The 22631-nt window shown below is 46.3% G+C and overlaps 1 protein-coding gene across 6 annotated transcripts in view; it reads left to right on the top strand.

Moving 5' to 3' along the window:
* The window catches only part of Cdyl (chromodomain Y-like), a 217029-nt gene that overhangs the window by 78516 nt on the left and 115882 nt on the right, over positions 1–22631 (top strand). For 5 of the 6 annotated variants that reach the window (XM_087591024.1, XM_087591022.1, XM_087591018.1 and 2 more), the window contains exon 1: positions 1185–1602. Coding sequence is in view for 4 of the 5 variants with exons in the window: in XM_087591022.1 (XP_087447148.1) it covers positions 1579–1602 (24 nt within the window). In the remaining variant the exon portion in view is untranslated. 6 annotated transcript variants of the gene reach the window in all.

The raw sequence follows: 22631 nt of genomic DNA, 5'->3' as shown, positions 1-22631 counted from the left end.
TCTGAGCTCTGGGGTGGCACCAGAGCATTGGAGGCAATAGAAGTGATGCTGACTTTCAGTACGACTTAAGGGGAGAAAGTATCCGTAGTGCCCCGAGGGGACGTTCCATTCATTGTGTTGCTAGCTGTTTGGAGGAAGCTAGGTAGGCTCTTTCTCTATTGACCGAGAAACGTCAAGTTTCCTGGGAGATGAGCTGTTCTAACAGGGCCCATTCTACCCATCTCACCTATAACACAAGGAAAGGCCAGTTCATGGCAGATGACTGAGAGGGAGTGTTGTCTACTCGGTCCCCACAAGAAGCGTCACCATTGACAGTTCGTTTGTTTAGAACGCAGACCTCCTGGAGTCCACATTACCCAACACTCCTCTCCCCTCCTCTTAAGGGGAGGTGGACACTTAGGAGGAACCCGAGGCCTGGCATAGGGAAGCTGCGGGCAGAGCGAGACGGCCGCGCCCTCGCACCGCCCTCCTCTGTGCCCAGATCCCACCCCAGTAGGAGGCCCAGCTGGCGACACGCGGCGGGGCGTGCGGTCCCGGCTCCGGGTCTTGGCTGCGGCCGCGGGGGCGGCGGGCACGTGGCAGGGCGGGAGGCTCCACCTGGCCACGCCGCTGGCCCCTAGATGGCTGGCGCTGTCCCCGGCCGGCGCCCGCTGCGGGAGCACGGAGACATCCGCTGCGCTGTCCGGGTCACAGGCGCTAACAGAACTGCTGCTGCCGTCGGGTCGCGACTTCGGTCGCAAGCCCATCGTCCCGCTAGGTCCCTTACTCAACTTCGAGTCGGGTTACCTGCCCCAGCGAGCACAGTCACCGTTCACCGCGACCCTCAAGCACCGCCCGGTCCCGCCCTCTGCTGGGCAACTAGCGCCCCCGTCCAGGCAGGGCCGGTGGGCGGTGCCGTGGCCACACGGACCCTGGGGAGCGGGACTTGGGCAACTCGGAGCCCCGCCCACACCAATTGGTCCCGCCCACCACCATATGCGGCCCCGCCCACCCCGCCCGACTCCTCCCCTTCCTGCCGGCTTGCTCCCTGCAGCCCGCCGTCCGCGCCCAGGCCCGGAACGGAGTCCGTGCTCCCCTTGGCCGCCCCGCCCCGCCGCCTCCCACCCCTCCCGCGAGGGCGGCCCGAAAACCCGGAGCGCGGGAGCACTGCTCCGCCGGGTCGGGCGGCAGCACTGGGCATGCTCAGTAGCCGGGGCAGGTTTGTCGGTCGCAAGTAGGAAGCTTTTTGCACTACACCGGAGACCGGGAGCCACGGATCCCGCCGCACAGCCCGCACCGCCGCCGCGCCCGCCCCAGCCCGTCCGTCCCCTGGCGGGCGCGATGAACCCGCGCCTGAGCCTCAGCCGGCCCGCTGGGCACTGAGCGCGGGCGCCCAGGGCGCGTTGCGCAGCTGCTCCTGCGCACAACCCCGCTGCCGCCGGCCCGCACCGGCCGCCCGGAGCGAGAGGCTGGTCCGTGCACTGCGCCCGGCGCCGGCCGCGGAGCAGGAAGCGCAGGCCACGCAGGGACCCAACTGGAACAAAGTGTCTACCGCCGGGTGCCGCGCCCCGACCCCGCCGCGCCCCTGCGCCGCCCACCATGGCCTCCGAGGAGCTGTACGAGGTACTCCCCTCCCCCCGGCGGCGCCCCCGGCCCGCGGGCCTCCGTGCCCGGTTTGCTGGACGGGAAGCGTGCGCCAGCCCCCGGAGCGAGTGGCGGCCGGAGGGGCCGACGGGCGGGGGCGCCGGAGTTGCCGGGCCGGGGGGAAGTGGCGCTGACACGAGCGACTTGCTCAGACTCAGCCCAAAGTGCTGCTGGCGAGGGGAGCCCGTGCCTGAGCGCGGCAGGGTCCGTGGGCGGCGCGGGGGTGCTTTTCCTGCCCGTTTGGTCGAGCCTGGTGGACAGGGTGTCGCCTCACGGGGGTCCGTGCGACTGTCTCCACTCGGGGACTAGCCAGAGGGATGCAAAATATCGCACCGAAAATGCTGAACGTTGACCACATGCTTTAATTAGGTTAGCATTGTGGCCGGAGCCAGGAAATTGAACTTAAACGCCGATGCGCTGTCGTCGCAGCCTTGCGAGTAGGAAAGGGTTCTAAGAGTCGAGACGATGAGTTATGGGTGATGGGTCTGCCTGCTTTAACTTCGAGTTTGAGAGTTATCGGTCTGGATCTTGGACGTATTCTGAATGTCTCCACATAACTCCTTGACGTATTTCAAAGTAGACTTCCTGGGAGTACAGAAGGGTATAAAAGCTGTGCCTTTGGAATACGTGGTTCTCTGATTTCACATTTTTATAAATTCATCTTTTTAAGAGACTTAAAACTTTGCGGATTCTATCCAGACTCACCTTTATGATGCCTTTAGGAACTTGGATGTTTAGGGATTGAAATGGGGCATCTGTAACTTCAGCCCTATGTGATCCTTCCAAGGGGTGCCGCCTCCTGTGTGTATTACTGCTTTTGGCATGGGCTGAAGCTTCGTTAACAACAATGAGAGGCTTGTAACAACTTTGTGATTTGTTTTTGTGGCTTTTAGAGAAAAACAAATGTTTACCAAGGTCCTTCGAAGGAGGCTACCTTCGTAGACCAAAGGGAAGGTTTTTTATTTGTGCTTCAGTATACAGTGCCTATCATTGAAGTTCTCTCCCACTTTCAACCATTTTACACATTTGCAGTGCCCTACTGTTTTCAGGATGCTAGCTTAGGTCACTGGGGGATATGAAGAGAAAACTCCCCTGTCCAAAGAAGCTTTGCTTCCAGGAATAGAAGTGCCTTGATGGGGACCAGCACACTAGAGGCTAGGATGTAGGCAAGATATCTTACTCACCAAGTCGTGGAAAGTACAAAAAGTACTGAGTGTGATCAAGGTGGGGATTGACTTTTCACATTAGATCATTCTTTGGTAGCTTACTCTTGTGTGTTCACTGTTGAGCTTTTGGGGGGGTGGGGATTCTAAATATCAGCCCCATTTGGTGTTTGGGGAAAAGGTGCACATTATACGTAAGTTGTATCCTTTGTGGGTAAAGGAGATGACACCCACTGATCGTTGTTGTGTTATGAATTAGGGAAGCTACTTTCTGTTTATTCTGTGGCTTCCTGTATTCTACTCGCCGTTGTCCTGACAGAAGTCACTTAGGTTGTGAACTTTGTGTTCATTCAGGGTGTGTTTGGATGTCTGGTGTGGAGTTTTCATAGGGAGAGGTGGAGGCATGTGATGGGTAGTGCTCTCAAACGTCTCTTGGGGAATAGCATTGCAAGTAAGTGGTGCACCTGGACAATGGCAGGTTTGAGTCTGAGTTTTCCCTTAGTTTGTTTTGAGGGAAAAGGTAACATGGAGATATGACCGAAGAGACGAAAGTCATCGTAGGTGTGTTCTGGTTAGTATCTTTTAGGCTTCCTTCTAACTTCTTCCCTTGATGGAAAGATTGTGACTTTTTTACAGTTAAAAGTTGATGTTGAAGGAGGAGTGGCACAGCACTTGGGAGGCAGAGTTGTGAGTTCAAGGTCAGCCTGGTCTGTAAAGCTAGTTCCAGGACAGTCCAAAAAAAAAAAAAAGAGAGAGAGAGAGAGAAAACTTGTCTGGAAAAAGCCAAAAAACAGACACAACAGAAAAGTTGGTGTTGCAGTAACACACTTGTAACCTCACGACTCAGGAGGCTGAGGCAGGAGGATCAGGAATTCCGGGCCATTCTGGGATGCATAGTGAGCCTGTGTCCCAAACAAACGAACGAACAGGCCAGTGACAGGGGTTAGCAGATGAAGGAAGGCTCTTCACACCCAGCCTCGCTCCCAGAGTTTGGTCAGTGTCATCTTACATGGTGTCACCTACAGACGTCACTTGGAGCCCACGCACACGCAATCCGTAACATTTACAGAGGGGGCGGGCGATGTTTGGAAGTTTTGCATAGTGGTGAAGAGTCTGGATCTGGAGTCAAATAACTTGTTACTGAAGTCCAGGCGTCGTGTTGAGTAAATTAACCTTGAGAGCTATTTCCTTGCCTGTGGAGGTGGGATCAGGGCTTCACTTAGAGAGCTGTGAGGTTTATATGAGGAAATTCATAAAGCACACCCTACAGCAACCATGTAGAAAGAGGTACTCAGTCCTGTTCTAGAACTGATCCTGTTTTTTTTAAAAAAGATACAGCGTTTGCCCACAGAGGCCTTATTTGTGCAGTAGGAGTGATACCCAACAGTAGATGAACTCTATGGTCTGGCTGGCCGGGCAGAACACCATGTGCTTCAGAAGCCAGGTCAAGGGAGAATAGTTTTGTCATTTTTTTTTTTCCTGGTTGTCCCTAAGTTGAAGTGCTCTGTGTTTGGCCTGAGGCTCTATAGACTGAGAGCACTGAAAAGACTTGCCCTTAAGTACCTCCCTTGATAGGAGGGTGGGTTTTCATGACTGCTGGGTGGGCCTACCTCACTGAGCTTACTCACTGTGTCTGCAACACTTAGCCTGGAACCCTGTGTTTCCTTACTGTGACTAAGTGACTAATGGAACTATTTGTGAATGAAAACCAAGGGACCAATCTGCAGAAGGGTAGAACATCAGTCTTCCAGATTCCGAAGAGCTTGTCAGTTGAAGGACAGAATAGACTTAATCCCTGTATCTCCAGCAGCTAGGGCTGAGTGAACTCCTCTGTATGTATGTGGCTCATGTGAGTCACACCTTATGGTGCATGCATAGAAGTTAGCAACTTTGAGGTCTCTTCTCTGCTTCCAGTTGAAGGTTCCTGACTTAGAACTCAGGCTTGGCCTCCGATGAGCCATCTTGCTGCTGGTCCACAGCCTATTTTTAATTAAACATAAATAAGATTATAGGTTTTGTAAAAGACCAAACATCAGGGCTGGAGAGATAGCTCAGCAGTTAAGAGCACTAGCGGCTCTTTCAGAGGACCAGGGTTCAATTCCCAGTACCCCCATGGCAGCTCACAACTGCCTGTTACATCAGGTCCAGGGGATCTGACACCCTCACACAGACATACACAAAGGCAGAATACCAATGCACATAGCATAGCAATAAATAATTTTTAAAAAGACCAAACATTTTGTGTTTTAAGGTTTTAAAATTTTACATTTTAAAAATTGTTATCGTGTGTTTATCATGTACAACCTAATGGGTTGATATATATGTGTGCATTGCACAATCCCTTAAATGTGGCTAGCTGACATAATATCTCACGGTCATTTCTCATGAGAACAGTGCACATTGAACATTTTCAGTAACACAATATATCCTCCTCATGCCACAGTCACCATTGCTGTACAGTACACTCTTGACCATACTCCTTTTGTTTCACTGTACCAACGTATCCCCAGCCTGTTCTCCCTCAACTCACCTGTATTCTACTTGGATCTCTTATGCGACTATAAGCTAAGTTCATGGCCGGTGGGTCAGTCTGTCTCTCTGCCTGTCCTTGGCTTATTTCAGCATAATGACTTCCATTTTTCTCAGTGTCACAAATGACAGAAACTGCTTTTTACTGGTGGAAAGGATGGTATTCTACTGTGTGCATGTACCATATTCCTTCTTTGATGGGCTCAAGCTGACTCCACAACTGGGCTGTTGTGAACACTGCTGCAGTAAACACAGGGCGTGGGTGCCTCTTCAGCATTCGGGCTTTGGATCACCTGGAAGGTCGCACTGTCATTTCTTGAGGATCCTATGTGCAGTTTGACTACAGGGCTTGCACTATGCGTATCCCCACCATCACTGTTCAGAGCTTCTCTTTTCTCTCTGCCCCCTTATGATTGGTGGTTCCCTTGTGTTTTTCATAAAGAATTCCGACTTGATCGTAGTTTTTAAGACTTGATGATTGCGTGTGAGGATGTGTGTGCGTGGAGGTCAGAGAACAACTTTGTGGCATTCATCCTGGTTCCAGGAATCGAATCCATGTCTCTGTGCTTGTGTGGTAGTGTGTTTACTCACTGAGTCATTCTGCTGGTCTGGATTGGGGTTTGGCTTTGCATTTTCCCTCATGGTTGATGTTGAATGTTTGAGTGCACCCGTTGGCTGCCAGTTGTGTGTCTTTTATGTTTATTCAGATCTTTACCTTGTTCTTGTTGCCATTCTGTCGTTGTTTGCCTGCTCTTGGATGCTTTATGTGTTTTGTTACTAACTTATTATCAGATGTAAGCTTCAAGTATTTTCTTTCATTCTGTTTCATTCTGTCGTCTGTTTTGTGATTTTTGTGCAATCCTTTCTTGTCTGTTTTTGCTTTCAGTCAATCATTGCTTAGAACTGTGTCTTTGTACCTCCCAATTTGGTTTCTTCTAGTAGTTTCGCCATCTTGAAGTCATCGGTTTAAGTCTTTTATCCCTGTGAGTTGGTATTTTATATGTGAAAAAGGGATTCCCTTTATAGATTTCCCCCCTGCATGTAACCACCAGTTTTTTCTACTACACCATTTATCAAAGAAAACGTTCTGTTCTGTGGCCTTGGCTCCTTTGTTGGCAGACCTGTTGAAAAGTCATTTGTCTATAGATGCTGTATTTGTTTCTAGGGTTTCCATCATGTTTGGTCTGTTTTATGCCAGACTGTGTACTTCCATTTATGATAACATTGTAGTATATTTTGAAGTTCGTGTGAAGTCTCTAGATTTGTTGTTCTAACTCAGAATTGCTTTGGTTGTTTGGGGACCTTTTTTTTAATGTATGAGTTTTAGAATTTGTCCTGATTTTGTAAGCAAGGATGTCTGTCACTGGTATTTTGATGGGAATCCGTTTATTTTCAGGTCACTGTTGTGTTATGGAGATTTTACCGCATTATTGATCCTAATCCATGAACATGGTATGTCTTTACATTTATTTGTGTCTTTCATCAATGTTTTGCAGTCACGTACCTGTGTGTGTGTATTTGGTGCTAGGATCCATGACAGACAGTCTTGTGCATGGCAGACAGGTGCCCTAACAGTGAACTACAACCCTGCCCTGAAAGAGCTACATTCATTCCTAAGCCTTTCATGTTGTTTCACTTTAGCTAGTGCAAACACGACATTGGTTTTTCAGATACTTAATTAAGTGTATAGAAACACTGGTGGCTTTTATGTGTTAATTTTATATACAAAATGTTGTTTGGTGGAATCTTTGGGGTTTTCTGTATGAAATGATACTATATATACGCAAAGATAGCTGGATTTCTTTTCAATCTGGGTATCTTTTTGTTTCTTTTCTTCTGCTCTGCCTAGGACATTCTGTATGTTGAATAGAAGTGATTCGAGGGTGAATTCTGTCTTGCTCCAGATGTTAGAGGAAGAGTGTGTGACCTTTACTTGTTGAATATGATACTATCCATGTTCTTGTCATAGATACCCTTTATTGGGTTGCTACTACCTGATTTATGAGGGTCTTTCTCCCAAAGGGTTAATACTTTAACAAATGCTTATTCAGCATCTGTTGAAATGATCGTGTAGCTCCTGTTCTCGATTCTGTTTGTGTAATGTATTTGTGGTTCAACCATCCTTGCATCCTAGCATGAATCACTGTATGCTGGATTGGATGTGCTAGTATTTCGTTGAGGACTGTCGCACCTGTGTTTGTCATGGTATGAATTATGCTTTTGTTTTTGTGTTTGTGTTTGGAAGAACTAAGTTGTGAAGCTGGCAGTCTTTGCTTTCATGGGAGATGTATCACTGCTTAGTCTCCTTACTCATTGGTTTGTTTAGGTTTTCTGTTTCTTTAGATCATTCAGTCTTGATTGTATATGGGCCTTCAAGTTTGTCTTCTTTTTTTTTTTTTTTTTTGTTCTTTTTTTCGGAGCTGGGGACCGAACCCAGGGCCTTGCGCTTCCTAGGCAAGCGCTCTACCACTGAGCTAAATCCCCAGCCCCTCAAGTTTGTCTTCTTTTAGGTTATCCACTTGATTAGTGTATAGTTGTTCATAAGTCTTATGAGCTTTGTATTTCTGGTTTTTTTTTCTTTTTCTTTTTGCTTGTTCAGCTAAAGGTTTGTTATGGATTTTAAAAATCTCTCTATCCCCCCACCCCAGTTTCTATTTTATTTGTTTCTGCTCTGATCTTTCATATTGTCCTGTTTAGTTTTTAGTCAGCTTGACACAAGCTAGAAGCTAGATTTTTCTGGGGAGAGGGACCTCAGTTGAGAAGATGCTGCCATCTGATTGTCTGTAGGAAGTCTGCAGGGCATTTTCTCTGCAGTGATTGATGTGGGAGCAGTGCTGGTGGTCCTGAGTGCTATAAGAAAGCAAATTGAGCAAGCTGCAGGGAGCAAGTCAGTAAGCAGCACTCCTCCATGGACTCTGCTTCAGTGCCTGCCTCCAGGCACTGCCCTGACTTCCCTCAGTGATGGTCTGTGTACTGTAAGCTGAAGTTAAACTCTTTCCTCTCTAAGTTCTTTTTAACTATATAAACTATTTTTAAATTTATTTTAAATTTTGAGATGTCGACCCATGCCCTTTCCTCCCTCTAAACCCTTTCATATACCGCTCCTCGCTCTCTTTCAAATACATGGCCTCAGTTTTAAAAAATTGGTGTTACATGCACATTTCCTAAATATAAAAATACAACCTGCTCAGTCTGTACTGTTACTTTTATGTATGTTTTCAAGACTGACATTGCTATTGGATGACCAGTTGTGTCCTTCCCTGGTGTTCTGCCTGGTTTTGTGTGTCAGCTTGACATAAGCTAGAGTCAACAGAGAGGAAGGCGCCTCAGTTGGGGAAATGCCTCCATGAGATCCAGCTATAAGGCATTTTCTCAATTAGTGATCAAGGGAGGAGGGTCCAGCCCATTGTGGGTGGTGCTGTCCCTGGACTGAATTCCATAAGAAAGCAGACTGAGCAAGCCCTGGGAAGTGAGCCAGTAAGCAGCATCCTCCATGGCCTCTACATCAGCTCCTGTCTCCAGGTTCCTGCCCTGCTTGAGTTCCTGTCCTGACTTCCTCCAATGATGAATTATGATCTAGAAGTGTCAGCTAAGTAAACCCTTTCCTCCCCAGCTTTCATTTTGGTTATGGTGTTTTCATTGCAGCGATAGAAACTCTTAAGACACCCAGGGAAGGCTGTTTCTCTTAGCTCTCCTTAGTTGCTTAGTTTTCTGAGTCAGGTGGATGCCAGGGGAGCCTTCCCTGAATTAGCATGTCTGTCGTTGTCCCTGTTCAGCTCCTTAACCCCAGCTTCTAGTTCGTTTGAACGGAGTTTACTTTGGAAATCCCAGTTCAGTAGGTCACATAACTGAATGTGGAGTGTGGTGAAAAAAATTGGGAAGAGTAAAGGGTTTTTGAATGTGCAGGAATCAAAAACAAATGCATATAAACTCAGGGCGTTGCTGGCGGTGCATACCCGTGTATACCCGTGTGGCTCTGGGTGACCTCACTGGCTACAGTTTGTTCTGAATGTTTAATGGTTGCACGATGCAGTGAACGCTGTTAACCACACACGCTGCCTGACACACCGTGGCTCAGACCTGAGACCTGTGTGTCATGGATTCTTGCAGTGACATACAGTCTTTGTATTATGCACACAGGTTTTCTGATCCTTAAGAAACATAGTGGTTTAATTATGGAAAAGAAAGACTTAATATTTTTCTATTCTCATTCTGCAGCGTATAAATATCAAATTAGCAAGTCCTTGGAGTGTATATATTAGTATATTTGATTTTTAAATTGTTTAAATTGTTAACTTGAGTTTCATAAAAATATTAAATTTTGCTAGGGATTAGGACAGACCTTCCAACACTTTGGGAAATAGCTCTAGACGTTCTTTCAACGTGTGCTGTGTAGGTAAAGTTAAACAATCTCTGTCCTGCAGTATCAGATATTCAAGGCGCCATTCTTTATGTAATAAAGTAGTGCTATTTTAAAAGTTTGCACTCATTTTTAATAAATGGTAAAATTATATGTATACCAAGTAACTGTTTCAAATTAAGATTTACTGATTTTTCTATCCATTTTCTATACCAGTGTACCCAGAGTTAAGAATTCTCGGATGAAAGGGTTATGAGTGGGATAGTTTTAAGAAGCTGTGTGCTGTTATTTAATTCACCCACTTAATATTTTTTAAAGGATTTATTTTATGTATATGAGTACACTTCAGACACACCAGAAGAGGGCATCGGATCCCATTACAGATGGTTGTGAGCCACCATGTGGGTGCTGGGAGTTGAACTCAGGACCTCTGGAAGAGCAGTCAGTGCTCTTAACCGCCGAGCCATCTGTCCAGCCCTCACCCATTTAATATTTTGACAGTGTTTTCTGCTATTAAATATTCGGACAACTGCTGTTGTCTTTCCTCACCTCGTTGGTTCTGTCTTTGGTGTTGGGGTCGTTTTTACTCCTTGCTGTGACAAATGCCTGGTGGAGGTAACCTGCAGAAGGCATTGTTTTGGTGCATAGTCTAATAAGGGATTTGTTTTATCACGGTGTAGTGGCAGCCGGTTCACTCACAGGAGTGAGGCATAGAGTGGGGCCCAGCGCAAGAAATAGTGTACCAGCCTGTAGGGTTCTCTCTCTTCAACTAACCTAATCTAGAAACGCCCTGGCAGATGGGCTCAGAGGGTGTCTTCTTGTTGATTCTAGATCTTGCCAGTTTGGATCAGTATTAGCTGCCTTGGGTGTTGATCTATTTTTATGATTTACTCACTCTCCGAGATTGGAATTGGAGGTGTGCCTGAGGTTTTCCTTGCTTCCTTACAAGCCCAGTAAAGCCCGGAGAATTACATTGTATTAAAGATGTGCTTATTTGTATGGGGAGGGGGTTCTCAGAACTCTCAGAACTGTCATTTGCTGTGGCTTCTGCATCAGTAGAAGTCCCACCCCTTGATTTGGAACTTGTAGTTACCATGATGAGGTGGACGGTTTGAGCCAGCCTTGTATTTACCTGATGATATTGAGACATGAAGGGTAAACTGGATGTCATGGGGACTGTTTATGGAACTACAGATATAGTTGCTCCTGCCTAAATTACGGCATGAGCGTGTCGTCTTGTGAGTGTCTTCTCTAACTTTTCTTTACCCGAGGCTGGCCTGCTGAGTTTGCCAGCTCCAGTATCTATCTTTGTCCAGCCCGCCTAGCTCCACTGACCTTGAAACAAAGAACTTCCTTGAAAGCATGGGACCATTCTGTGTCACACCGTAGCTCCCCCTTCTCACCCTCTGGGACCTTGTTCTGTCCCAGATATGTTGTGTGAATTTTCTTCTGAATGTTAGATACACATGTGTGTTCTTGGTATGGCGTCTGGGGACAGGAGTGTAGTAGTCAGTTGTCCCTGATATTGCTAGTGATCGAAGCTTGAAGTCAGTTTATATGTGATGGCAGTGCATCGGGTGCCTGTTTCGGGAACAGTCACCAGGCAGGTATTTGGGAGGTAAACCTGAAGATTGCATAAATTATGTGAGGGAAGGAAAGATGTCTCCTAGAAAGACATATTGCATCGCTGTTATTAAAATGACATATGGGGCTGGAGGTGGCTCAGCTGTTAAGGGAACTCACAGCTTTTCCAGAGGAACTGGGTTCAGTTGCCAGCACCTCTCAGGTGGCTCGCAATGCCTAGCACTCTAGTTCCAGGTGACCCAGCGTGCTAGTCTGGGCTCTCTGAGTGTCTGTATACATGTGGTACACAGAAACACACCCAGGCACACACAAAAGAGTTAAAGACCTTTAAAGTGTATTTTATGTTTACATTTGTGAATGTGATGCGTGGGAAGGGATGCTTTCTTCCAACACAGTGTCAGGTAGCTGAAGTCAGCCCCCATCTCTGCAGAGTGCCTTCCTCTAAGTATGATTCCCATCTGTAATTCTTCCTGCTGAATTCAGTTCTAGAAGATGATCCTGTCCCATCATTTGTTTGGAAAATAATTTGTTTGGCCCAGCACTGCTGATTACAGGCTATAGACATTCTTTAACGTGTGCCTTTCTTTTTGTCAGTAATTTACTGTTAAAACTTCACGGCATCAAGTAGATGCACACTGGAGCATTTCCTAATTTACCCTGGAACTGATCTCAAGAGTTCAGTTTCAGCACCCGAGAGAACTAGGGGACATCCGTCCTCCATTCTTTGTAAAAATAGTGGCATATGTCATGTGCACTGTTCATGTCTGGGACTCCGTGGGGACTGCCTAAGTTAATATTAGTCATGGCATTCTCCGGGTCCCCTGGGCTTCCATAGCATGATCTAGAAGCACAGGAACACGCATCTGCCAATGTAGGTACACACATGACTTCAGGTCGGGGGCCTTCTGGGTCTTGGGATAATGGTTTTGTAGGTCATAAGCCTTGGAGGAAGCAGAAAGTGTGAGGTGTGTTTGTACAGAGGGATGTGTTGGATTGAACTGCCTAGAAGGACTTTTTCGGGGGTTTGGCATATAGGTGGTAAAGTTAAAGTCATTTTTATGTCTGTGCTGAACAGTTTTCATCCATGCTGTGTATTCTAACCTCGGTGAAATGAGTGACCATTATAAGAAGCTGAGGTGGAGTGGGGGCTTGGATGGCTTTGGCTAGCCTCACCTGTTACTTCTTATGTTCTGTAGAACTCTGAAGAGACTACTGCTCTGTACTCCGTAGATCTGAGGAGGGTTGCTATGAGACATTTTAAAATGTTCCAGGAAGATGTTAGTGGTTCTGTGGAGCCCTGATCTCCTGCCCTGTGTGTGTGTGTGTGTGTGTGTGTGTGTGTGTGTGTGTGTGTGTGTGTGTGTGTATGTGTGTGTATGCACTCATATGCACGCACGCACCTAAGCTTGTTTTAAGCATATTTCAAGAGGCGGGAACTTGTGTGTGGTCTTCTAGAACAATTCTTAACTGAAAGAAGTAGAAGCCGATTTGGTGATGGGTGAGTGAGGTTTGAAATGGTCAAGCCATCTTCTGTCAGTAATTGTTTCCAGTACTTTAGGGCTTTCAGGCAGCTTATCTTCCTGCTGGCTACTCAGAAGGTGTTGTGTTTGTCTCAGCTCGGCCTCCTACTTAGAGGGCTGTGGTGGGTGTGGGTGACATCTAGTGCAGTGTCTGCTTCAGACACTGCCTTACCCATAAACAAGGCTGTCAGCAGGCCGCGTCGTCTAGCGTGCTGCAGTTTGCCAGAGGACGCTGTGCGTCTTAAAGGCTTGGTAGATCACGAACCTGTGGCACTATTGGAAAGTGCTGGGCCCCTTAGAATGGGGTGCAGTGGGTGGGGTGAGGGGCATGGTTGGAGGAAACCTTGATCCTTGGGCTGTCTTGGAGGGAACAATTAGGATTCTGGCTACCCCTTTTCTCTCTACTTTCTAACCACCGTGCAGTGAGCCCGTAGTTTTACTTCAACAAGTTTCAGCATCTCATCACAGTCCTGAAACGCTTATGTCTGCCTTGGTCATCTGTCTTGGGTACCCTTGGGTACTGACAGGCTCCGCCTGGGTTGTCTTGGTCCTGTGTCCTGGCTCTGACTCGACTTTATTCCAGGTCTTCTGCTCGGACTCTCAACTTTGGCTCTGCACTTGATGTCTTGCAGAGCTCTGGACCAGGGCACGGTGGCCTGACTCCCACTCTATTTACCTATGTTTTTATCTGTGTCTTCTAGGGGTTTGCTTTTTTTAATCTTATACTTCAGACATCTAAAGTAGAGTGTAAGCAGCTGAGCTCAAACTGCCTTTGATTGATTGGTATATACCTCCACTCTGATTTGAAGATGTACAGGTAATGCTTTGACCCTAAAGAAGAGATGATAGTGTGTGAGAGAGAGAGAGAGAGAGAAAGAGAGGGATAGAGCGAGAGCGCAGTTCATTAGCATACGATTTGTTGTGCTTTTCCTCAGACTGTAGTAGAGAATTCCAATAGCATCAGTAGTTTGGTACCTAGAATGATGGGTAGTTTTGATCCCTGTATCTGCTGTTTGGCTCTACAGTAGCTCCCAAAGGCCCAAGTGCCTACTGGGAGTTGTCAGAAGCTTTTAAGAAGTGGGGCCTAATGGGAGGTGTTTAGGTCACTGTGGGGTAGGTCCTTCACAGGAGTAATGGAAGTCCGAGTCCTCCCAGCGAGGAGGTGGACAGTTGGCTTTCGGCACCTGCTCCCCACCACAGCCGGAAGCAATCAGTTGTGTGTTGAAAGGCAATCTTAATTTCATGTGCAATTCTCTCTGGCGTAGTGTTGCAGGAATGGAAAACTGAGTGACCCCCTCCACACACGTACCCGTGTTTCCTTAATTTATAAACTAGGCATGCAAGAGTGAGCAATGTTCTCTAGCCAGTTGTGTGGCTGTGTGCTCCCTGTCAGAGTGCCTGTCTGTAGCCGTACAGTTTCACTCGAAGGACTATTCTATATCTCTACTTGATGAGTCTCAATTCCTAATCTCTGGGGCCATTAGGTAAAATACGAGTTCCTTAACTGTGAGCCCTGTGGTAACTGTGAGTTTTACAGCCCACATGGCTATCAGGTGACTAATAGTGGGTAGTGTATACAGTCGGGATCCGTTGTACAGGGGCTGATGTACATATGCAGGCTCTTGTGGGATTGCATCTTGCTGTGGTGTGGAGGTTTGCTCTCTTACTGTTTTCTACCACTCACCTATCTATACTGGAGGCGGGTCTTCAGAGTTAGCATGCCACTGGGCTCTAGTCATACATGTCTTCTGAGCATGCTTTGGTTAAAAGGATGGGTACATATCTGTCAATTCCTTCCTACGTAGCTTCAGATTTGTAGCAGTTATGCAGAATAAGATTTAAAATGTCACAGAATACACTTCTGTCTGTCTGTCTCTTTGTCTCTCTGTCTGTGCACACACCCCCCCCCCTCCTCTCTCTGGTGTTTTGAAACAAGAGTTTTCTGTGTAGCCCTGGCTGTCCTGTAACCCACTCTGTAGATCAGGCTGGCCTCACAAGTGCTGGGATTAAAGATGTACACCATCACCACCTGGGCTGCAATTCTTTTTTAATTATATGATGTGTGATGTGTGTGCCATGTGTCAGTACATAGGGCAGAGGACAGCTTGGTGGAGTCTGTTCTCTCCTGTAGTGATAGAATTGATGAGAATTTCTTCTACATCACTTCCTCTTTGACATTGGTTCTAGGGTTCAAGCCCAGGGCTACCAGGCTTACGTGGCAAGCCCCTTCAGCTACCGGACCATTCACCCCGGAAATGAGAGCTTGTTGAGAAGCTCGTTCTCACTGGTAGGAGGAAGTCAGATGTGAACCTCCAGAGCTGAGTTGCTGTGGGGACACCCAATAGGTTCTCGCCCATTGTGAGAAGGAAGTTCCCAGGGAGGAAAAGAGCACAGTGCTAGCTAGCGTGGTGGTAGGAACAGTTGTTTTTCAGAGTCACAGTTTCACTAAAGAGGAAGGTGAAACCTTGGGAGCGCATCTTGGGGCTTCTGTGGCTTAGTCTGCTGCAGTGGAGGGGTGAACTGAGAAGCTGCTTCAGTACTGGGGCTGGGCTCCCCACTGCTGGGGTAAAGTACTCACCTTTAGAGGGAGCATCGGGGCAAACAAGGATATTGTCCTGAAGGTGGCTCCAGAAACCCTTGTGTGTATCCTCCGATAAAACACAAATTGGACGGCCTCTCCGGTCCTCAGCTCCTGCTCCTGCTCCGGGTGACGGGTAGGATGGAAATACTCCGTCCTTTTTCTGGCATCAGGACTGCTATCCTCCACTCAGACGGGGAGTGACCCGCATTTGCTTGTGCGTGACAGCAACCTTCCCCTCCTTACCTGTTACTAGCTCTGCTCTTCAGGGATCCAGGTTGGCCTGTTGGCCCTTTGTGCCTGCTGGTGGCCTTCGGGAGCCATCCCTTCTGTGATATGTGACGAGCCAGTCTTGTCTGCCGTGTAGCTGGAGTGTCTGCTCCCACAGTCTTTGGATGCTTCTTCTGCATTATTGTTGTTCCAGGGATATAGCCCAGTGAGATAGCTTCATCTAGATCACTGGTTCTCAACTCATGCATGTGTCATTCCCCCCCCCCCCCCAAGGTCACGTTCAGATACTGTGCATAGCAGATATTTATATTATGATTCCTAACAGTAGCAACCTTACAGCTATGATGTAGCAATGACATGAGTCTATGGTTGCAGTCACCACAGCACGAGGAACTGTTATTAAGAAGGCTGAGGGCCACTAATTAGATCTAGAAGCTCTTTGGTTGGGGAAGGGTATACTTTAAACCTTGCCTAGGAAGGTGGAAGATCCAGGAGACAGAGAGACATCTGGGTTCCCACTTGGCTTGGAGTCAGCCTTTTTTGTGCTTCTTTGAGCATTCCTCCCAAACCCAGAGGAAAATTTGGTTATTGAGCCCAAAGACCATGCTGTCCCTAGCTGTTTGTCATCATAGCATACTGGAGCTAGAGGCAGGCTCTAGCTAGCCTAGGTTACATAAGGTGATCTATTTCAAAAGAAAAGAGGTCTGGATGCTTCATGAGTTTTAGAGGACTGGTGCGCCAGTGTGTGCAAAGAATCTGCTGTCCTTAAAAACAGTTGAGGCTCAGCGTTGGAGTCTAGAATTGTCCCCAAAGGACTGTCATGTTCCCCTAGCACTCTAACACCAGCATGCCACTCTCTGGAGAGAAGGCATCACCAAGCCCTGAAGGTAGCAGCCTCTTGAGTCTTGAACTTTGTTGAGCTTTGTCGTGGGCTACAAAGGGCTGGGTATTTGGCCGCATATTTTGAAAAGTTTTTATACATTAGTGACAGAATGAGCCATGGGGTAGGGAATTCGCAGGAAACACTGTATCTCTGGTCAGGGAGAGAGATGGGAGTGAATGGAGGGAAGACTCTGCTTCTCCTGTCTCTTCACTCACTCACCCACTGTGTCCTAGCCCTGTTCTTCATGCTTTACCATTAAGAAAGGCTCCGCACTGTTTTTATGCACACCATCAGGTGAACAAACAACACAATGCCTCCATCTGTCTAGAGCAGCGGTTTTCCACATTTGCGACCTCAGCTATTCCATTGTTACTTCATAACTAACTCTGCTACCATTATGAATTGATAGGCAAATATCTCACAGGTTATGATGTGATATGACCCCAAAGAGGTCACCAGCCACAGGTTGAGAACCACTGATACAAAACAAGCAACCTCTGGACTAAATGCCCACTTTCCTTTAGGTTCTTTGTCCCCAGTGGAAAGCCCGTTTCCTGCTCCCACAGCGCATCATCACAGGACACAGTTAAGTTTCGGATGAGGTGGGATCTCACATGTTCCAAGCTGAATAGAACATGCTAGATAGCCAAGGAAAATCCTAAAATAAAATCATACAATATATTTTGGTCATATTCTTCCCCTCCCTCAGCTTCCAGACCCCTCACCCCCACAGCTGATGGTCTTTTTCTCACAAACCTCCCAACACATGACACAAAACACATAGAGTTCATATCACGTTGGCCCAGTATTCCTGCCCATTCAGACTGTCCTTGGAGTGTGGTTAATCTACCTAGTGCCATTCCATTGAAGAAAACTGAGTTCCCCCAAACACACACACATAGTAGCTATCAATTATAAATAGCTTCTTGGTTAGGGGTGGGACTTTGTACCCACTTCACCTTCTCCAGTCAGGGATTTGTCTGGTTTGAAAGCTTGCTGTGGTGACCTTGAGCGTTTGCTTCTCAGGCTTCTGTCTCCCAAGTGCTGGGATTACAAGTTTGTGCCCCCATACCAGGCCTGGGTGGTTTTGGGGATCCAGCCCAAGAGTTTTTGGCTTCACCACATTACATCCCCAGACCCATTCAGATCTTTATTGTCTATGGACATTCATAGTGTTTGCGAAGAAAGAGTAGTAAATATATGGGAAGATTGATTTCTCTTCCATTATATATCTCTCCTATTATATATCCACCTTGGATATATAATAGCAAGAACCTGTTTACACTTTTGATAAGCATCCTGTTAATACCTGAACTGATACCTGAGAGGCTGAACTGAATTGTTTTTGAAGTAACAAAATGTTTAATGAAACCATGTCTTGTTTTGTGGCCCAGGCTGGCCTTGAACTACTGTTTGCAATGTTTTAGTTTCTCACGCTACAGGTTCACAGCTTCTAATGAAATCTTTGGGTCTCATCATGTGGTCCTGGTTAGCCTGGAACGCACAGAAATCGGCCTGCCTCTGCCTGCTGTAATGAAATCTTTTAATGTGAAGACTGATAGTATTTTAGTCGCTAATATTCAGCTTAAAATCACAGCTTCATATTTACACCAACGTCTGTTGAGTGCTTTTGTAGAGCTCTATATAGAGTCCAGGATGGGGAACGTTCCCTCTGTGGTGGTTGTTGTTTTGCTGTGTCTGAGGCGTTGTTGTCCTCTAAGATGCACCCTCAGACTTCATGACATAAACTGCTTGTCTTTCTTGGAGAACATTAGAGACACAAGGATTTCCTAAACGGCATAAGGTGACAGATGATAGTTGTTCCTTGTAGTTCCTTTAGTCCTTTAGGAAAAAGATTTAGAGAGAGAGAGAGAGAGAGAGAGAGAGAGAGAGAGAGAGAGAGTGTGTGTGTGTGTGTGTGTGTACACATGTACATATGTCCATGGAGGCCAGAAGAGGCTATTGATTCCTTGGAGCTAGAGTTGTAGGTGGTTGTGACCCACCAGATGTGGGTACTAGGACCTCTAGAAGAGTCGGAAGTGCTCTTAACGTCTGAGCCATCACTCCTCCCCTAATATTTTGTGTTTATTTTGATAGAGAGACAGACGACACACAGAGACAGAGAGAGAGAGGAGAATAAGAATGTCTGTGCATGCACATGCACGCCATTGTGTACTTCACACATGGAAATCAGAATGTGAAACTTGGTCCTCTCCAAGTGGGTCCAGGGAATCAAACTCAGGCTGTCGTGCTTGTCTGCAAGGTTCTCTGCCTGCTGGGTCTGAGACTCCTAATTACTATCCCCATCTTCCTTTTCTTTCAGTGTGACCATATCTGGGGGTGGGGAGTGTTTAAGTAAAACACACAACAGACTTGACTAAAGCAAGACATTTTCTAAGGCTGTTGTGGAAGCCAAGTAAGGCTTGGCTAATTCCCAGTTATTTCACAGGGAGCCAGTAAGTTTCTGTGCATTGCATCATGGAAACCTTTTGTGTGGACCAACAGGAGTGACTAATGATGGGGTAGAAAATTAATAAACTTTATATAAGATGAAGGCAGTCTGAAGGAAATGCGCTCTTAATCAGTGTGGAGAACAGTGTTTGACTGACTTAAATTTAAGATGTCTAAAAAAGATTGCTAAAGCATCACTGAATACAAGAAAACAAATCAGAGATTGGATTTGATCAGAAAGGTTGATTGAAAATTTTGTCTGAGAAGAATCAATAGGAGCTTTCTTTTAAAAAAAAATTTAAGTGTTAGCCATGTGCGATGACACTTGATAGTTTTATATGTAAATGTGGGGTTTGCGGTGCGTTTGGGTGGGTGAGGCCTTAGGTTGGTGACAGTTTTCCTCAGTTGCTCTCTACACAGAGGCGTGGTCTCTCAGTTGAACCAGAGTTGGTAATGTGCCTAGACCAGCTCACCAAGTCTGCAGATTCCCTCTCTGCTGAGTCACCATGTCCACCTTTATACACTGGAAATCTCAACTCTGGTCCTCAACCTTCTGCTTGTGTGAGGCTAACCGCTGATCCGTTTCTCCAGTGGTTTTTGGTTTTGTGAGAGTGTGTGTTGGTGGTGTGCGGTTACTTGTTTTTGCGTTGTTTTGTTTTTAGACTTTAGTTCAGCCCTTCATGAGACTTTTTTAAAAGAAACTTACAGAAGACTTGTCCAGGTTGAACATTAGAGTTACATTTATGGACTCATGGCTCAGCCATTAAGAGTGCTTGTTCTTTAGAGAATCCAAGTCAGCATACCTACGTGGGCTGGCTCTCAACTGCCTTCAGTTTCAGCCTCAGGGGATCTACTGCTCTCTTCTGGCCTTCACATGCACACGCACACACATGAGAATATATACACACATACACATAAATATCTTAATTTTTAAAGGTTTGGGATTATTTTGTTTTTTGTTTTTAATTTATGTGTGTCTGTTTTTACCTGGTTGTGCAGGTGGGTGTAGCACCCAGAAGAAGAAGCCAGAACCATTGGGACTGAAGTTACAGGGATCTGTGAGGCTTCAGAAATGGGTGATGAGAACTGAACCCAGGTTCTCTGTTAGAGCAGCAAGTGCTTTTAACCACTGAACCATCTTTACAGCCCATAAAATTAGTCTTTAATTTTTTTTCAAAGAGAGAGAGAGAGAGAGAGAGAGAGAGAGTAGAATGAGTCTATAGGTCACATATTTAGTGTGTAGAAGTCCAGGAGCTCGGGCCATCTCGGAGATGTAGAGGAGCACACTTGAGTCTGGTGATGTTTCCTCTTAGGCACGAGTCACTGTTGTAGGGAAATCCTCTTTGGATTTGCATAATTATCAGCCTCACTCTTGACACAGTTAGTTGCTTTTGTGTATTCTAAATTCCATTTCTCACTTACAGAGGGAAGGTTGGGCACTATGGAGGGTATTCAAAAGACCATCTGAGGCTACTGTACGAGAAGAGAAAGTTCTAAGGTGTTTTGCTGTCCACGGCCTCTTTGGAATATGGGTTGTCTGTCTTCAGTCACTGGGCTGTATGCTGACACTGACCCGGCATTCACTTATTGTGGTTTGTGGTCAAAGCTGTATGTATGCCTGTTGAAAGAAAGGATTGACGAGAGCTCCTAGTCCACTCTCCCGGGACTGAGCACTGAGTACACATAGCATGGAGGGCCATTTTTCCACATTTCTTTGCATAAATCCAGAAGGAAGAGTGGATATTTAAAATAGGTCATGACCTAAGAGTAGCCCTGGCTAGCCTGGGACTTGAGCTATGTAGACCAGGCTGGGCTTGAAGTCAGATTTCCCCTTTGCCTCCTAGAGCTGGGATTAAGTGTGATGCCATGGTGAATTGTAGGCTTTTACATGAACTTCTTTGTCATATGTACCCACTACCCTTTTTAGGAGAGCCTCTCCCCCATCCCACCCCACCCGCACCCCTCCGCCCCCAGGCTGTTCTGGAACTCACTATGTAGACCTGGCTGGACTTGAATTCACAGAGATCCATCCGCCTGCCTCTGCTTCTTGTGTTCTAAGATTAAAGATATGGACCATATTTTTCCCCTCAAGTGTATTTGTTTAAGAAATCCTTTCTAGGGTTGGAGAAATGGCTCAGTGGTTAAGAGCACTGTCTGCTCTTCCAGAGGTCCTGAGTTCAATTCCCAGCAACCATGTGGTGGCTCATAACCATCTATAATGAGATCTGGTGCCCTCTTCTGACCTGCTGTGTACATGCAGACAGAACATTGTATACTAAATAAATAAATAAATAAATAAATAAATAAATAAATAAATCTCTTTAAAAAAAAAGAAATCCTTTCTAGCAGGTTATGGTAGCATATATCTTTAATATTTTCAATCCCAGCACATGGGAGGCAGATACAAGTAGATCTGTGAGTTCAAGGCCAGTATGTCTCAGGATGGGAGATGATTACAGGTAGAGTTAGAGTAAATGGAACACATTTAGGACCTTATAGATATTCATGCTGAGAACCTTGAATTTTAGTAGCATAACATGGCAAGTCATAGAAGAATTTACTTACAGTGAATTTTATAAGGTTCTGTCCTGCTGGATGCTCTGGTTCTAACTTCAAGAAGTCCAAGGAGGTAGATCAGGAAGCTGGCAGGCACAACAGTGTAGACAAGGGGAATAGGACAGACACTGGGTTGTGAGCAATTACTGCCTCTCGTGCAGGACGTGGAGCTGAGCTTGGGTTAGCCCTGTGAGGGGATAAGAGAAATGGAAGGAAGTTGTTTCTAGGTTCGATCTGTGGTGGGGGCCACTGCTTAGGGAAGAGACAGCATTATTCTTATTCCCAGGGAAGGCTGGTGTTTGGGCACTATGAGGAGCTAGCTTTTGGGTGTCAAGTTTGAGGAACCTATAACCAGAGGGTAGTGGTGAGCAGTAGTGAGCCACACAGGAGAGATTAAGACAGGTGGTGACTTGGAGTTGTCTGTGTATAGACTTGGCTAAAGCCTTGTACACGTTCAGCCACACAGATCAAATGTAGAGGAGACTTGAAGACTGGATGCTGTTCTGGCCACGCTTACTGACGAACTCAGGGGAGATGACCATTAAACGGAAGAGGCTGAGAAGTAGGAGAGCCAATTCTTAGGCTGCATCTTTCTTTCTGAGCTCTCTCTGTGATCATTGGGCCCAACTCTTGATAGTTTTGTTCAGCCTTACTGATGGAAACTGTGATTTGTGGCTCTTGTTAATGAAAGAGCACATGACTGTTGCCAGTATGTGAAAGGGTGTTTGGGTTTGATCTTATGTCTAGCTCACCTTTAAAATTACCATGTTCACTTGGAAAATCTACAGGTTCTCTCTCTCTCTCTTGTGTGTGTGTATGTGTGTGTGTGTGTGTGTGTGTGTGTGTGTGTGTACATGCAGACACACACACATATATAGATATAGAAATAAATAGATGTGTGTATATATGTATATAATGTATGTGTATGTAGGCGTCTTAAAGCTGAGACATACTTTTTGTTTATGAACACTTATCTCTTCAATTAGCAACATTGAATGTAAGTTGTAGCAAGCATCTCAGCCCTGTTTCTAGTTCTGAAAGGGACCGGTTCTGTCATACTAGGGGAAGCTGGGAATTTAGATTCTCTTGTAATCTGGAGTTGTTTAATCACGGTTATTGAATTATATAGGATATTTTCTGCATTTATTGGAAA

Source organism: Rattus norvegicus, chromosome 17 (genome assembly GCF_021556685.1).
Source record: "Rattus norvegicus strain SHRSP/BbbUtx chromosome 17, alternate assembly SHRSP_T2T, whole genome shotgun sequence".
Taxonomy (NCBI): Eukaryota; Metazoa; Chordata; class Mammalia; order Rodentia; family Muridae; genus Rattus; species Rattus norvegicus.
Note: the sequence above shows the minus strand (reverse complement) of the source record. Positions and strands in the feature narration are given on the sequence as shown.